Source organism: Mobula birostris, chromosome 6 (genome assembly GCF_030028105.1).
Source record: "Mobula birostris isolate sMobBir1 chromosome 6, sMobBir1.hap1, whole genome shotgun sequence".
Classification (NCBI taxonomy): domain Eukaryota; kingdom Metazoa; phylum Chordata; class Chondrichthyes; order Myliobatiformes; family Myliobatidae; genus Mobula; species Mobula birostris.
In genome coordinates this window covers 142,255,707-142,272,440 of record NC_092375.1, presented here as the reverse complement: position 1 = coordinate 142,272,440, position 16,734 = coordinate 142,255,707, and the positions used below count along the sequence as shown (strand labels likewise).

Genomic DNA, 16,734 nt, shown 5'->3' with positions numbered 1-16,734 from the left:
ATGTTCAGTTATGTGGTTAATTGTTTAGGCATGTAGACCAAGTAACTTGAAAAATATTCTATCATGCTTGCAGTAAAAGGAGTGAACAGTGAACTTTTGTCATGAATCTTAAATATTTCCATCTTCCCTAACACTTATTCAACAATATTTTTATGGGGGGAAAACAGCACAAGATATGGTTAAGAAATCCGTGACTTTTTTCATGTGTTTCATGATAAAGTGGAAAAGTGTATTGTCTGAGTCTTTTCATAAATACACAACCAGCACGGCAGAACAGAACATACTTTATTAATAGTAGCAATGTTAAGTATGCAAGTTTTCAGAATTATGTAGGCTACTGGTATTTTTAGCCTTGGCATTAAATCTTAATGTAAAAGGTTTTAAGAAGTTTTAGGCCTTTGCGATTGTGCAAACAGCATCTGTAACATTAATCTTCAGTGACAGGAGGTGGTGACAGACGCAACTGGAAGTTCTCATTCTGGAAAACACTATTTGCCGCTGTACCAGGACGAAGAAAGCCATGCTTGTCACCGCTTCGATTACGTGAGAGTTCTGTGAGAATTGCAAGCTGCAAGAAACAAAGAAAAGAACATTTATAGATGCTGGATATTCTGTTTAGTTATGAGTTAATACAATTCAAAGAAGTGATAGAAGTAAATAGTAAGGCTCGCTACTTCTGTTCTTGAACAGAGAGACTCAATATTACATGAAGAAATAAGAGAAAATCTGCAGATGTTGGAAATCCAAGCAACACACACAAAATGCAGGAAGAACTGATGTTTAGTCTTTTCCATAGATGCCACCTGGCCTGCCGAGTTCCTCCAGCATTTTGTGTGTGTGTGTTGCTTACATGAAGAAAGCTTTTTGTGCTCCAAAATGATGGATGATCAATTTTTGTAATCACTGTCATCGTCAAGAACTTAAGAACAGGGGTAGTGTAGGAAATAGACTCCCTGTCTACAATATACCTTATGCAATTACAAAAATCAAACTCACTCCAAAATGTCACTGAATGACCATTTAAGATCCTTTAATGTCACTTCCTGTAAACGAGTGTAAGGAAAATGAAATAATTGTTATTGCAGATCCGATATAGCAAGAAAAAACACAAAGGATAAAGAACACGATAATAGAAAACACACAGTAAATATAAATACATAAGACAGCTTATATACATAGATTGATTGTATGTCCATAAAATAACACTAGGCTATGTATAAGGTGACTGACAGGAAATAATAAAGTAGAGGCGGTGTTAGTCAATGGAGATGTAGATGAGCCTTACAGCTTGGGGAAAGTAACTGTTTTTGAGCCTGGTGTTCATGGCGTGGATGCCACTTAACTTCCTCCCTAATTGAAATGAGACCAATTGTCTATGATCAGAGTGCATGGGACCCTTCATGAAGTTACTGGCCCTTTTCCAGCATCTTTCTATTTTTGTTTTGTTTCACTGCGACTTGCCTATCCCAGGCGTGCAACGCACTGGCTTCATGACTCATTGCCAAGATAGGACTGCCGAGTCCTTCAAAGGCAGAGGAGATGGCCTATCCTTTATGATTAATTCCTTGAAGTACACAAACGTGGTGGTTTTGTCCCAGTCCTGCTCATCCGGCCTGCAGTATCTAGTGATTAAGTATCGTCCATTTTATCTGCTGCGGGAGTTTTCAGCCATTGTCTTGGAAGCGGTGTACATTCCACCTCAGGCCTGTGTCAAACAGACTATATGAATTGAGTAAAGTAATCAACAGGCCTGAAATAGTGCACTGATACCTTCCCCATCTTTTTGGTGGGTTTTAACCTGGCCAGCTTGAAAAAGTCTCTAATTCAGTTCACCTTCAAGTTTAATAGTCATTCAACCATACATTAATACCCATGAATAAAGCCAAACGAAACAGCATTACTCTGGGGCCAAGGTGCAAATCACAGTGCCAACAGTCATACACAGCACAAGGCACGCAGACCACATATACGATAGCAAGCACACATATCAGTAAAAATACAGTCACACAAAAAAATATACATTGCAAGGCCCTGAGTCCATGAATGTTGCAGGAGTCTGCAGTTGAACATAATACAGCTTGTCTTTTGCTAAGTGAACACTGGGGGGCAGCACCAAATCCAGCTTGGACACAGTGCCACACCGCCTCCGATACAGCACAATGACTGCGACATCTCTCTTCTGGGCGGCGGCAAAAGGGCAGCACTGTGGCTTTAGGCTTCAACCTTGTGACAACTGAGGCTATTATCACCAACATATCACTTGTTGAACCAGAGGAACCAGCACACTGAACCACTGTTATACTACCATCAAGAACACTTACCGTGCCATCCCATGCCCACACTTTGGAAAGTCAGATTACCTGGTTGTACTTCTACTCCTTGAGAATAGGCAGTGATTGAAGACTGCAATACCAGTAGAGAGAAACAAGAAGGTATGGACAAGGGACATGCAGGAGAGCTTACAGGATTGCTTTGAGTCAGTGAACTGGACAGTATTCAGGGATTCATCTCTAAGTCTAAATGAATACACTACAGTTGTCATGGACCTCATTTAAATCTGTGTGGATGAGTGTGTGTCTACCAGAACATATCGTACATACTAGAATCAAAATCCATGCATGAACCAGGAGATTCGTAGTCTGTTGAGGGCTAGCTCTGTGCATTCAAGTCTGGTGACCCAGGACTACACAAGAAGGCCAGGTACAATTTATCGAAGGCTATCTCAAGAGCAAAAGAACAATTCCGATTGAGGTTAAAGGTGGAATTGGGCGCACATCAACTCTAGCAGGGATTGCAGGCCATTACTTCCTACAAAGTGAAACTCAACTTCATGAATAGTAGTGATGTTTCAGTCTCAGATGAGCTCAACGCCTTTTATACACGCCTTGAAAGGGAGAATAAAACTACATCCCTGCTGCATCCTGTTAACCTGTGATCTTCTCTGAGGCCGTCATCAGGACATCTTTCAAGAGGATGAACTCTTGCAAGGTGACAGTGTATCTGGTAGGGTTCTGAAAACTAGTTCTAACTAATAAGTCAAACACGAGGAAATCTGCAGATGCTGGAAATTCAAGCAACACACACAAAAAATGCTGGTGAACGCAGCAGGCCGGGCAGCATGTATAGGAAGAGGTACAGTTGACGTTTTGGGCCAAGACCCTGCATCCTGATGAAGGGTCTCGGCCCGAAAAGTCAACAGTACCTTTTCCTATAGATGCTGCCCGGCCTGTTGCGTTCACCAGCATTTTTGTGAGTGTGTGTGGCTAGCTAACAAGTGGGTGTTTTCAAAGGTATTTTTAATCTTTCATTGCTACAGTCAGAAGTTCCCACCTGCTTCAAGTGGGCAACAATCATACCAGTGTCCAAGAAGAGCAGGGTGAGCTACCTTAACGACTATCATCCAGTAGCACTCTCATCTACAGTTATGAAGTGCTCTCAGAGACTGATTATGACTAGAATCAACTCCTGCCTAAGAACAGTCTTCCATCGACTGCAACTGGCCTATTGCCACAATGAGTGGATGCGATCTCATTGGCTTTTCATGCGTCCTTGAACTACCTGGTCAACACTATTATTTATTCAAGCTGCTGTTCATTAGCTACAGCTCATCGTTTAACACGATTATTCCAACAGTTCTGATCAAAAACCTCCAAAGCCTGGACCTCTATACCTCCCTTTGCAAATGGATCTTCGACTTCCTCACCAGAAGACTGCAGTCTGTATAGATCAGAAATAACATCTCCATCTTGCTGATAATCAACACTGGTGTACCACAAGAAGATGTGCGCTTAGCTCACTGCTGTCCTCTTGACACCCATTACTGTGTGGCTACGCACAGCTCAAATGCTATCAATAAAATTGCTGATGACACAGAATATTGGCAGAATTTCAGATGGTGACAAGAATGTGTAGAGCAGCGAGACAGGTCAGCTGGCTGAGTGGTGTCTCAACAACAATATTGCACTCGTCAGTAAAACCAAAGGATTGATTGTGGACTTCAGAAAAGGTAAGATGATGAAACACACACCAGTCTTCATCAAGGGATCAGTACTGGAAAGGGTGAACAATATCAAGTTCTTGGCTGTCAACATCTCTGAGGTCTATCTTGAGCCTAACATATCAATGCAGTTACAAAGAAGGCATGGCAGCAGATATATTACATTAAGACTTCAAGGACATTTGGTATGTCACCAAAACCATTCACAAATCTTTACAGATGTACCATGGAGAGCATTCTAACTGGCTATATCACTGTCTGGTATGGGTGAGGGGGGCACTGCACAGGGTCAAAATAAACTACAGAAAGTTGTAAACTCAGTCAGCTCCATCATGGGCAATTGCCTCCCCAACATCCAAGACATCTTCAAGGAGCGATGCCTCAAGAAGGCGGCATCCATTATTAAGGACCCCCATCACTCAGGTCATGCCCTATTTTCATTGCTAGCATCAGGAAGTAAGTACAGGAGCTTGAAGGCACACACCTAATGATTCAGGAATAGCGTCTTCCCTTCTGCCATCAGATTTCTGAATGAATATTGAAACCGTGAACACTAACTCACTTTTTCTTCTCTTTTTCACTACGTATGTAATTTAACTTTTTAATCCATATATATATATACACACACACACACTTTGTACTGTAATTTGGTTTCTATTATTAGGTTTTGCAATGTACTTCTGCCGCATAACAACAAATTTTATGACTTATGCCAGTGATATTAAACTTGGTTCTGATTCTAATATATCCTTAATGATGAGTAGGCTGGTGCCAGGGATGCATTGGGCAGTTTTGATTTCCATTTGTAGTGCAGCTTCTGTACGAAGTAGTGATGCAGCTTGTTAGGATGCTCTTTATTTTGCATCAAAAACCATGGATGTCTGAATGCTCTTCATACAGACCAATTTCTTTACTTAATGTTGATACTAAAATCTTATCTAAAGTTCTGGCCCATAGAATTGGAAGTATTTTACCTTCTATCATTTCTGAAGATCAGATGGGATTTATTAAAAATCGATATTCCCACTTTAATATTTATCATTTACTAAACGTTGTTTATTCGCCTTCTAAGGAGATATCGGAATGTGTGATTTCTTTGGACGCTGAGAAGGCTTTTGATAGGGTTGAATGGAATTATTTATTTAAAACTTTAGAAAAATTTAATTTTGGGCCCGATTTTATTCAATGGATTAAATTACTTTATCTCCTTCTGCCAGGTTTCTTACCAATTTTCAGTATTCCAAACTTTTTAAACTTCAACGTGGAACTAGACAAGGTTGTCCCTTGAGCCCTCGTTCTTTAATTTGGCGTTAGAACCCTTAGCCATTGCTTTCGGAGAATCTAATGATATTACTGGTATTTTAAGGAAAGGGACTGTTCATAAAGTCTCGCTTTATGCTGATAACCTACTGCTCTTTATTTCTAATGTCAAGACTTCATTACCTCCTGTGCTTTCCTTACTTTCTTATTTTAGTTAGTTTTCAGGATACAAACTGAATTTACATAAGAGTGAACTTTTTCCTCTGAATAATCTCTTATTAATTAATACTAACTTTCTTTTTAAAATTGTATGAAATCAATTTATCTATTTGGGTGTAACAATTACTAAGAATTATACATACGTATTTAATGAAAATTTTCTTACCTTACCTTAAAAAGGACATTATCAACCTGGTCGCCTTTTTCGTTATCCTTGATTGGCCAAATTAACTGTATTAAAATGAATATTTTACCTAAATTTATATACCTGTTTCAGGCATTACCTGTTTTTATTCCTAAATCTTTTTTTGATTCTCTTGATTCTATTATATCTTCTTGCATATGGAAAATCAAACGTTCTCGACTAAATAAAGTTCATCTTCAAAAATCTAAGAAGAATGGAGGTTTAGCTTTACCAAATTTTAGGTTTTATTATTGGGCAGTCAATATACAAAATCTTACGTTTTGGACATATTATATTAACTGTGGGGACTGTCTGATGTGGGTTTCTTTAGAAGCTAACTCTGTTAATAAATGTTCTATTATTTCTCTTCTCAGATCTTCATTACTTTTATCTTTTAGCGAACCAACTGAAAATTTGGTAGTTAGATATACTTTGAGGATCTGGGTACAATTTAGGAAACTCTTTGGTTTATTGAGATTTTCTTTGTCTAGTCCCATTTGTTCTAACTATTTTTTTAAACCTTCGATGACTGATTCAGTTTTTAAAGAATGGGATAGATTGGGTATTAAATGATTCCAGGATTTGTTTGATGAAGGAAGTCTTCTTTCCTTTGAGCAATTGTCAGTTAAATATAGTTTACCCAAAACTCACCTTTTTCATTATTTACAAATTGGAGACTTTTTGCACTCTCAATTATATACATTTCCTATAAGCTCCGATAAGGACTTATTAGATGTAATTTTTAATTTGAAACCTTTTTATAATGGTTCAATTTCCAATATTTATGGTATGCTGTTAGGAATAAGAAATGTTCCTATGGACAAAAGTAAAAATTTTTGGGAACAAGATTTACAGACTGAGGAAACTTGGAATGAAATTTTTAAATTGGTGAACTCTTCATCGTTATGTGCCTGTAATTCCCTCTTACAATTTAAAGTGGTTCATAGGGCTCACATGTCTAAAGATACACTATCTTGCTTTTATTCGGATATATCTCCTTTCTGTGACAGATGATAAGATGGAGAAGCTTCATTAATTCACATTTTAGACATGTCCGAGCCTTGAAAGATATTGGAAGGAAGTATTTCAAACCTTCTCGGTACTTTTCAAGGTAAATTTTAAGCCTAACCCTTTGACCACACTACTTGGTATTGCTGGAGGAAAAGACTTCATTTCGGATACACCTGATTTACATATTTTGGCTTTTATTTCTCTTATAGCTAGGAGGGCTCTTTTGCTTAAATGGAAGGATGCTGCTCCGCCTACTCATGCTCAATGGTTACATGATGTTATGTCATGCTTAAATTTAGAGAAGATCCGTTGTTCAGTTTTTGAATCTAGCCAAGACTTTTATACATTGTGGGGACCATTTCTGAGTTCTTTTCAAAGCCTTTGATTTGTTGTTAAAGTACAGATGGTGGCTAATAATATATTTTACTACATGATAAGGGTTTTTTCTCACCTTTTTACTTGTTTGTCCTAACAGCTCTGACTTTGGTAGTGGGTTTAGATTTTTTTCTGTATTATAAAATTATGATATTACGATTTTACTTAATTTTTCTATGATGGAGTTTTGTGATTGTAATTGTATTTTAATATAATGTATTTGGTACTTTTTTTTTCTTTTACATAGACATAGGACATAGAATAGTACAGCACAGTACAGGCCCTTTGGCCCACAATGTTGTGCTGACCCTCAAACCCTGCCTCCCATATAAGCCCCCACCTTAAATTCCTCCATATACCTGTCTAGTAGTCTCTTAAACTTCACTAGTGTATCTGCCTCCACCACTGACTCAGGCAGTGCATTCCACACACCAACCACTCTCTGAGTAAAAAACCTTCCTCTAATATCCCCCTTGAACTTCCCACCCCTTACCTTAAAGCCATGTCCTCTTGTATTGAGCAGTGGTGCCCTGGGGAAGAGGCGCTGGCTATCCACTCTATCTATTCCTCTTATTATCTTGTACACCTCTATCATGTCTCCTCTAATCCTCCTTCTCTCCAAAGAGTAAAGCCCTAGCTCCCTTAATCTCTGATCATAATGCATACTTTCTAAACCAGGCAGCATCCTGGTAAATCTCCTCTGTACCCTTTCCAATGCTTCCACATCCTTCCTATAGTGAGGTGACCAGAACTGGACACAGTACTCCAAGTGTGGCCTAACCAGAGTTTTATAGAGCTGCATCATTACATCGCGACTCTTAAACTCTCTCCCTCGACTTATGAAAGCTAACGCCCCATAAGCTTTCTTAACTACCCTATCCACCTTTTGACATAATATATATCTTCTTGTACTCTGTATTCTTCCAAGCAGAAACTAATAAAAAATATTGAAAGAGAAGAGCATAAGTAATAGGAGCAGGAGTAGGCCATCTTGCCTGCTCCACCATTCAATAAGATCATGGCTGACCTGACCATAGACTCATTTCCACCTACTTACCTTTTCCCCATAACCCTTAATTCCCCTAAAATACATTGAGGATTGTTATCAGACAGGTGTTCCTGATTTCTTTTTTGTGCATAGGCCGTCCTTGCCCTCTTGATGCATAACATGAGGTTTTCCTGGCTGATCTGAGAGCTGTTCTGTCATTGGACTTGAAGTCAACATCCTGGAGTTTTAGTAGGGAGTGCACCGCTGTGTTTCGCTAGGGCTTCTGGTTGGGCTGTGGGATGACCATTCTTGAGGTACCAACGTCGTCTACTTACTGATGACAGATGAGTCATATTTTTTGAGATCTGTGGCGACCTGCTTGAACATCTTCCAATTGGTCCATTCAAAACAATCCTGAAGCATACAGGTTGCCTCATTAGGCCATACAGTGATGATCCTCTTGACTGATTACTCTATGCAGTTTCAGCAGTGGTTGGTATGCTGGGATTAACATTATAGAGACATGGTCTGAGAGGCCAGGATGAGGATGTGGGATAGCTTTGTAAGCACCGTATCTGTTTGAATAAACATAGCCCTGTCTATTTGTTCCCCTAGTGGCCGTGGTGACATGTTGGTGGAATTTGGATAAAATGTCCTGCAGTTTAACATGACTGAAGCTTCCTGCAATTATGAAGACACCGTCCAGATGCTTGTTTTGTAGAGAGCTCTTGATACTGTACAGCTCTTCTAGAGCATTCTTGGTGTTGGTTCTCAGGGGAATGGAGACAGTGATAAACACAACAGTAAACTCCCTGAACAGGTAACATGGCTGGCATTTAATTGTACAATGCTCAATTTCCCTAGAACAGTGGCTGCTAACTACAGTTAAGTTTTTGCAACAACCTTTGCACAAACAGGTTCCATCTTTTTTGGAATTCCCTGACAGAGAGTTAAAACTTGTGTTGAACAGAGACATCTGTCGAGTTGAAATGCTGAGCCGGTCATATTGCTGTTTAGCCATGTTTCAGTGAAAACCAGAATGCAGCAGTTACTCATCTCTTTCTGTGCATTCATTCTCAGTCTCACTAAGTCTATTTTATTATCTAGCTAGCGGATGCTGGCCAGGAAAATTGATGGTACTGCCAGTCTGGTTGGGTTAGCTCTCAGCCTATCTACTGCCCTGGCTCTGTTGCTACGTTTCTGCTTCCTCTCTGACAACTGCATCTACTACTTCCTCAGCTGAGCTGCTTAGGCCAGGTTACTGGTGCCGGGTCTGGCATCTGTAGAATCCCTTTCCCATTGAGCACCGCTATTAACTCTGCTGCTAGTAGATTAAATGTAATTTTGCTTAAGTGTTCAGCAGTGCTGCATTCGCTGAGCTTTGGATAACTGAAATCCCTAACAAGAAGCTTTGAAACACCATCTAAGAATTTAAAGATAGCACCATTATTGGGAGCCAGAGTAGCTGCTGAGTTCCTGCGCATCTTTAACATTACATACAATGAGATACGAGAACGAGAATAAGATAGAAGGCATTCCTGAGTTTCCCACCTTGCTCCTTTCCTCAAATACTAGTCCCACAAAACTTAGAACTGGCTCTTTGTCATGACTTTTCCCAAAGCTTCAAAAGAAAAGGTATTAAAGCTATGCAGGATGCATCAGGCAGATCACTGAGACATTGCTAAGGATGGAAACATTTGAGGAAACCTGGAGTCACAGACTATTGCAGCTGGACTAAAGGACAACAGAAGAGAAGTAAAAGAGTTTGTTGTTGGCAAGTCCAGCATAATAGGCCATCAGTTTAAAATTATACAGATGAAAATAAAGTATCTCAATATTGTCCTTAAACATGAACAGTTTCTCCTTCCAATTAATGTTTTACCTGCTGAGTACATCCAGGAATTTCAGTTTCTTTTCCTTTATTTGGTAAGGAATGTTTTACCTGAGAAACAGTTGAGGTAGAAGAAAATTTACTAATGAAAAATTTGAATAATTCTAGGAAAATTATAAGTTATCAATATCCATGATCTCAACATAGAGATGAAAGTCACCAATAACAAACCCTGAAAGTTGGAATGTTGAAAAAAAAGCTCATGGAAATACTCATTAGGTCAGGCAGTACTACTGTAAAGAGAAAGAGAGTTAATATTTCAGGCTGAAGACTTCATAAGAAGTAGCAAAGAAGGAAAACCAATTGATCTGCCAGACAGATCATGTCATTTTTAATTACACTGAGGTAGTAAAAAGAAAAGAGAAATCAGAATTTAGTATTAGAAGAGACAACAAAGTGTAAGGGCCACATCATGATAGACTGAGAAATGAAGAGTTCAAGAGTTTATTCTTGAATGTATGAGAAATCCATTTCAGAGTTCAATAGTGGTGAGATAGAAGCTATCTGAGACTGGTGGTTCATGCCCTCAGGCTTATGTATCTACTGGCCGACTGGAGAGGGTACAGAATAAATGGGTTCCTTGATTATGTTGGCTGTTTCCCCAAGGCAGTGGTAGATGTAGATGGTTAATGAGGTAGGAGCTAGTTTGCACGATGGGCTGAGCTGCATTCACAACTCTATGCAATTTCTTGTGGACCTCATTAGAGCAGTTGCCATTCAGCTGTAATGCATCCAGATGTGATACTTTCTCTGGTGCATCTATAACAGATGAACTATTCAAGTTGCCTAGCGGAGATAGTCCCACTTGCCTGGATTGGCACGTATTCTTCCAAACCATTCCTATCCATATACCTGTTCAAATGCCCTTTAAACATTGTAACTTATCACTTCCTCTGGTAGCTTATTCCAAAAACCAGCTACCCGCATATTTAAAAACTTGCCCCTAAGGTTCCTTTAAATCTTTCCTCTCTCACCTTAAATCTATGCCCTCTTGTTTTAGATTCCCCTACCTTGAAGAAAAGACCGTGATCATTCACCTGATCAATGCCACTTTTTAATTTATATTCCTTTACAAGGTCACTAACACGCCAGAGAAAAGACCAGTCTCTCGAAATAACTCAAGCCCTCCAGTTCCAGTAAAGTCCTTGTGAATCTCTTCTGCATCCTTTCCAGTTTAGTGACATTCTTCCTGGAGGTAAATGACCAAAGTGTCAATAATACTCCTAGTGTCGTCTCACCAATGTCTTGCGCAGTTCTAACATGAGGTCATCTAAAGCTTTTACCCTTATCCTTTGTCCTCTGACTTTATTCACCTCTGATAAGGGGGAAAAAGTACTTGATGTGTACACCTGCTATACACCTTATAATTTTAAATAACTATTAAGTCCCCTCAATCTCCTCTGCTCTAGGGGGGTTCAGAAGACTCAACCTCTGAACACAAGAGATTCTGCAGATGCTGGAAATCCTGAGCAACATACACAAAATGCCAGAGAAACCCAGCAGATCAGGCAGCATCTATGGAAATGAATGAACAGTCCAAGTTTCGGGTCAAGACCCTTCATCAGGACTGGAAAGGAAGGGGGAAGATGCCAGAATAAAAAAGTGGGAGCAGGGGAAGGAGGACAAGCTAGAAGGTGGGTGGGAAAGGTAAAAGGGCTGGAGAAGAAGGAATCTGATCGGAAGGGGGAATGGACCATGGGAGAAAGGGAAGAAGGAGGAGCACCAGGAGGTGGTGATAAGCGAGTGAGGAGAAGACAGAAGAGGCCAGAGTTGGGGATAGAAGAGGAGGGAAGGTGGAGGGGAAAAGAAAAAAATGGCAAAAAAACTGGAAGGAGAAATCAATGTTGATGCCACCAGGTTGGAAATTAGGACCCTATTATTCATGATGTACGTCTTAGCCTCATTAGTACTCCCAAAATCTTACACCTTACATTCATTTGAATTAGACGTCACCTGCCATTTCTCAGCCCATTTTACCAATACATCAATATCACGCTATAGCTGAAGACTACACTCAATATAAAGGAAAGCAATAAATGAAAGTCAATAAAAGTTAGTGTGAATGAGTGTTAGATCACTTAAGACATAGATAAAATATGCCAAGGAAATATATCATGGCATCATTGTACATTCTTAGAATATGATGTATGTGGCTGAGTACCATAGGTGCCACATTTTTTTTATTAAGAAAGGCATTACTGAATGCAGATAGAACATATAACAATAATGTGTATAGTTTCTTTATACGAGTAAGAAGTTGTTGGATTGGAAATTCCTGCTAAAATAATTGCAGGTCTAATGGCACAGAGAGAGATACCTCATGTAGAGTATTGCAAATCCCATAACCATTTGAGCAATTTATGCTGCTCCAGTGTTATCCTTGTTGAAAAAGGCTAATTGCTGTCAACTTCACTGTTTCATTAAATACTCACTTTTGTATGTCCTTTGCTCAATACAATCAGAACATTTGAACTGCAGTTTCACAGTGCAGGTGTTCTTTTACTCCAGCAGTAAGTTTCCACATTATATCTAAGTATCTCCAGTCCAGAAATGGAGAACTTTACAATATTCAGTTTCTACATTTCAAATTGCTTTTTGATTTTAATGTTTTTATATCTCCCTTTTCTTTCTGTACTTAAACGTAACTAACTTTGCTTTTGGGCTTCTGCTATCTTTTAATCTTACTTCTTAATGGGGAGCCTTAGATCAGTCATTCGCTAAGGTCCGAGATGGGCTGATGGAATTCTAAAAACTTGAATAATTCTTGGAAAATTATAAGTTATCAATATCCATGATCTCATCATAGAGATGAAAGTCACCGATAAAAAAACCCGTGAATGTTGGAATGTTGAAAAAAAAAGCTCATGGAAATACTCAGCAGGTCAGGCAGCACTTCTGTAAACAGAAAGAGAGTTAATATTTCAGGCTGAATACTTCAGAGGAAGTAGCAAAGAAGGAAAACCAATTGATCATGTCATTTTTAATTACACTGAGGTAGTAAAAAGAAAATAGAAATCAGAATTTAGTATTAGAAGAGACAACAAAATGTAAGGGCCACATCGTGATCGTGATAGACTGAGAAATGAAGAGTTCAAGGGTTCATTCTTGAACGTATGAGAAATCCGTTTCAGAGTTCGATAGCGGTGAGATAGAGGCTATCTGAGACTGGTGGTTCATGCCCTCAGGCTTTTGTATCTGCTGGCTGACCGGAGAGGGAAGAGAATAAATGGGTTTCTACATTAACTTGCACTTCCAGTAGGTCTAAGATATGTTTGCCGCAGCTTGGGATTTAGGGGTCCATGACAGAAGTCTGGTACTGCTTAAAACTGGGGGGAAAATCTAACACTTTATACTTCTGAGTGTGCTAATTTCCTTGGGCATTTTGAGATAAAAGAAAAGGAAGCGTGGGGTTTCTTAAAGAATGTTAAGGTGGATAAGCTTCCAGGGGCTGAATGGAATATACCCCAGGTTACTGAGAGTATCAAGAAAGGAGATTGTTGGAGCCTTAACCAAAATCTCCATGTCCTCTCTAACCATAAGCAAGCTCCCAGAGTAATTAAGTGCTTTGAGAGGTTGGTTATGGCTAGAAAAAACGCTTGCCTAAGCAAGGACCTCAACCCACTGTAATTTCCCTATCAACACAATAGGTCATTAGCTCTCCATGCAGCCTTGGATCATCTGGACAATACTAATACTTACATCAGGCTGCTGTTCATTGACTATAGGTCAGCGTTTAACACAATCATTCCTACAGTTCTGATCAAAAACCTCCAAAGCCTGGGCCTCTGTACCTTCCTTTGCAAATGGATCCTCAACCTCTGCTCCAGAAGACAATAGTCTGTGTGGATCAGAAATAACTTCTCCACCTTGCTGATAATCAACACGGATGCACCACAAGGATGTGCGCTTAGCTCACTGCTGTCCTCTCAACGTCCATGACTCTGTGGCTACACACAGCTCAAAAGCCATCTATAAATTCGCTGATGACACAACTATTGTTGGCAGATGGTGACAAGAAGGCGTACAGTAGCGAGATAGATGAACTGGCTGAGTGGTGTCTCAACAACAACGTAGCACTGAACGTCAGTAAAACCAAAGCATTGATTGTGGACTTCAAAAAGGGTAAGACGGGGGCTCACACACCAGTCTCAGAGGGATTAGAAGTGGAAAGTGTGAGCAATTTCAAGCTCCTGGGTGTCAACATTGCTGAGGATCTATCCTAGACCCAACATATCAATGCAGTTCCAAAGAAGGCATGGCAGCAGCCATATTTCATTAGGAGTTTGAGGAGATCTGGTATGTCACCATAGACACTCGCAAATTTCTACAGGTGTACTGTGGAGAGCATTCAAGCTGGCTGCATCACTGTCTGGCTTTGAGGGTCTACTGCACAGGATCCAAGTAAGCTTCAGAAGGTTGTGAACTCAGTCAGCTCTATCATGGGCACTAGCCTCCCCAGCATCCAGGATATCTTCAAAGTGGCGTCCATCATTAAGTACTCCCACCACCCAGGACACGCCCTCTTCTCATTGTTACCAACAGCGAGAAGGTAAAGGAGCCTGAAGACACACACTCAACGATTCAGGAATAGCTTCTTCCCCTCTGCCATCAGATTTCTGAATGGACATTGAACCTATGAACACTACCTCACTACTTTCTTTTTCTTTTTTTGCACCACTTATTTAATTTCCTGCAATATACTGCCGCTGCATTACATCAAAATTCTGACTGGCTGTTGTTGCACTATTCAAGAAGGGAAAAGATACAGTCTTGGAAACTATAGTCTCATCTCACTGGTTGAGAAGTTACTGGAGAGGATTCTCAGAGATTAAATTTATGAGGAATTGGAAAATCATGGACTAATTAGGGGTAGTCAACATGGCATTTTACAAGCCAATCTGTGCCTTATTAACTTCATTGACTTTTTTGAGGAGGTGACATGGTGATTGGAGGTAGACCTTATAGAAGTTACTGGCGTAGATTTTAGAAAGGTGCTTTGACAGGATTCTTAAATGGAGGCTCATCCAGAAGATTAATGTGCATGGAATCCACAGTAAATTGGCTGCTTGGATTCAGAATTGGCCTGCCCTTACAATTCAGAAGGTAGTGGTCAATGGGATGTTTTCTGGCTGAGAACTGTGACCAGTGGTGTTCTGCAAAGATCCATAATGTTTGTGCTATATATAAAAGACCTGGGTGAATGTAGGTTGCTGGGGGTGGGCTGGGGAGGGGGTTAAATATGCTTGCAGACAAAACAAAGATTGGTGGTGTTGTGGATAGCGTAGAAGACTGGTAACTATTACAGTGGGTATAGATCAGTTGTAGATACAGTATAGGCAGAGAAATAGCAGATGGAGCATTGCACTTTGTGCAGTATGAAGTGTTGCACTTTGGGAGACCAAATGTCTAGCGACAGAACACTGTTCATGACAAGAATCTTAACTATTTTGATGTGCAGAAGGTTCTTTTGGTCGAAATTCATAGGTTCCTGAAAATGGTTACACAGGTTGATCAGGTAGTGAAGAAAGCAGATGGTATGCTAGACTTTATTAATCAAGGAATTGAGTCCAAGAGTTGGGAAGTTAAGAAATCTATGAAACTCTAGTTAGGCTGCATCTGGAGTATTGCATTAAGTTCTGGTCACCCCATGGAAGGATGCCAAGGCTTTGGAGAAGGCACAGAAGAGGTTTACCACGATGCTGCCTGGATTAGAGTGCATGTACTGTAAGGAGAGGTTGAACAAACTTCAGTATTGTTCTCTAGGGTGTTGAAGGCTGAAGGGTAACCTAGTGGATGTTTATAAGATTAAAAGAGGCATAGATAGAGTAGAAAGTCAGGATTTTTACCTCAGGGTTGAAATGCCTAAGACCAGAAGGCATGAATTATAGGTGAGGTGTTAAATTTTGGGGAGATGTGCTGGATAAGTTAATTTTTCTTTACATAGAATGTGGTGGGTTCCTGCAAATACAATAGGAGTGTTTAAGAAGTTTTTAGATAGTCACATGAATGTGCAAGAAATGGAAGTATGGGTGCATTGTATTGGCAGAAGGAATCAATTTAGTTTGGTATCTGATTACTAACTTAATTAGTTTGGGACAACATTTGGGGCTGAAGGGTCTGTTCTATGTTCTGCGTCAGATTGCAGACTTTGAAAAAGATCTGATTTCCAAAAGGAAAATTAGATTGCACATCATTCATTCCTTCTTCTGATTCTTGTCACCTTTTTTCTTTCTTCATGTTTTTTTTACGTTTATGAGGTTTATACTTCGTTTATCCTTTCGGCAGAGGGTCATGTTGCTGCATGCTCTAACCTTTACTTTTTTACACTTGCTGACTTGTTTTAATTTTCAAGAATTTTGTGTATACTGCTTTTGTATTTCAAGACAATTAGAACAGTTTAGAGGATCATAGGGGACCCCCCAACATCCATCGGGGACATTTATCAGGAGCGCTGCATACGCAGGGCTCTTAGTATTATTAACAATTCCACCCAACCATTCTACATCCCCTTTAACTTTCTACCATCAGGCAGGAGACTACAATCATAAAAGCAAGAACAGTCAGGATGAGAAACAGTTTCTTCCTCCAGGCCATTAAGCTTCTGAACTCTCTGCCGCATCGTATTTGAAGTGTCACTGGTTAATCTATTTGGTACTTCACAAGATTTAATATTAATGCACTTTATTTTGCTATTCATGCGTGATTCACTTGTAGATTTTATCTTTACCTTCATAAGTTATTGTGTGTTATGTCTGTTATGTGTACTACTGTGCTTTACACCCTAGTTTGGAGAAATGTCTGGCTTCTAT

At 39.7% G+C, this 16,734-nt stretch overlaps 1 protein-coding gene across 2 annotated transcripts in view; it reads right to left on the bottom strand.

The window, feature by feature from the left end:
* Positions 1 to 269: 269 nt before the first annotated feature.
* vps8 (VPS8 subunit of CORVET complex) overlaps positions 270 to 16,734 on the bottom strand; it is a 662,306-nt gene continuing 645,841 nt past the window's right edge. For both annotated transcript variants that reach the window (XM_072261484.1, XM_072261483.1), the window contains one exon: positions 270 to 568. In XM_072261484.1, coding sequence (XP_072117585.1) covers positions 428 to 568 — 141 coding nt within the window. In that variant the 3' untranslated portion in view covers positions 270 to 427. The remainder of the gene's footprint in view (positions 569 to 16,734) is intronic.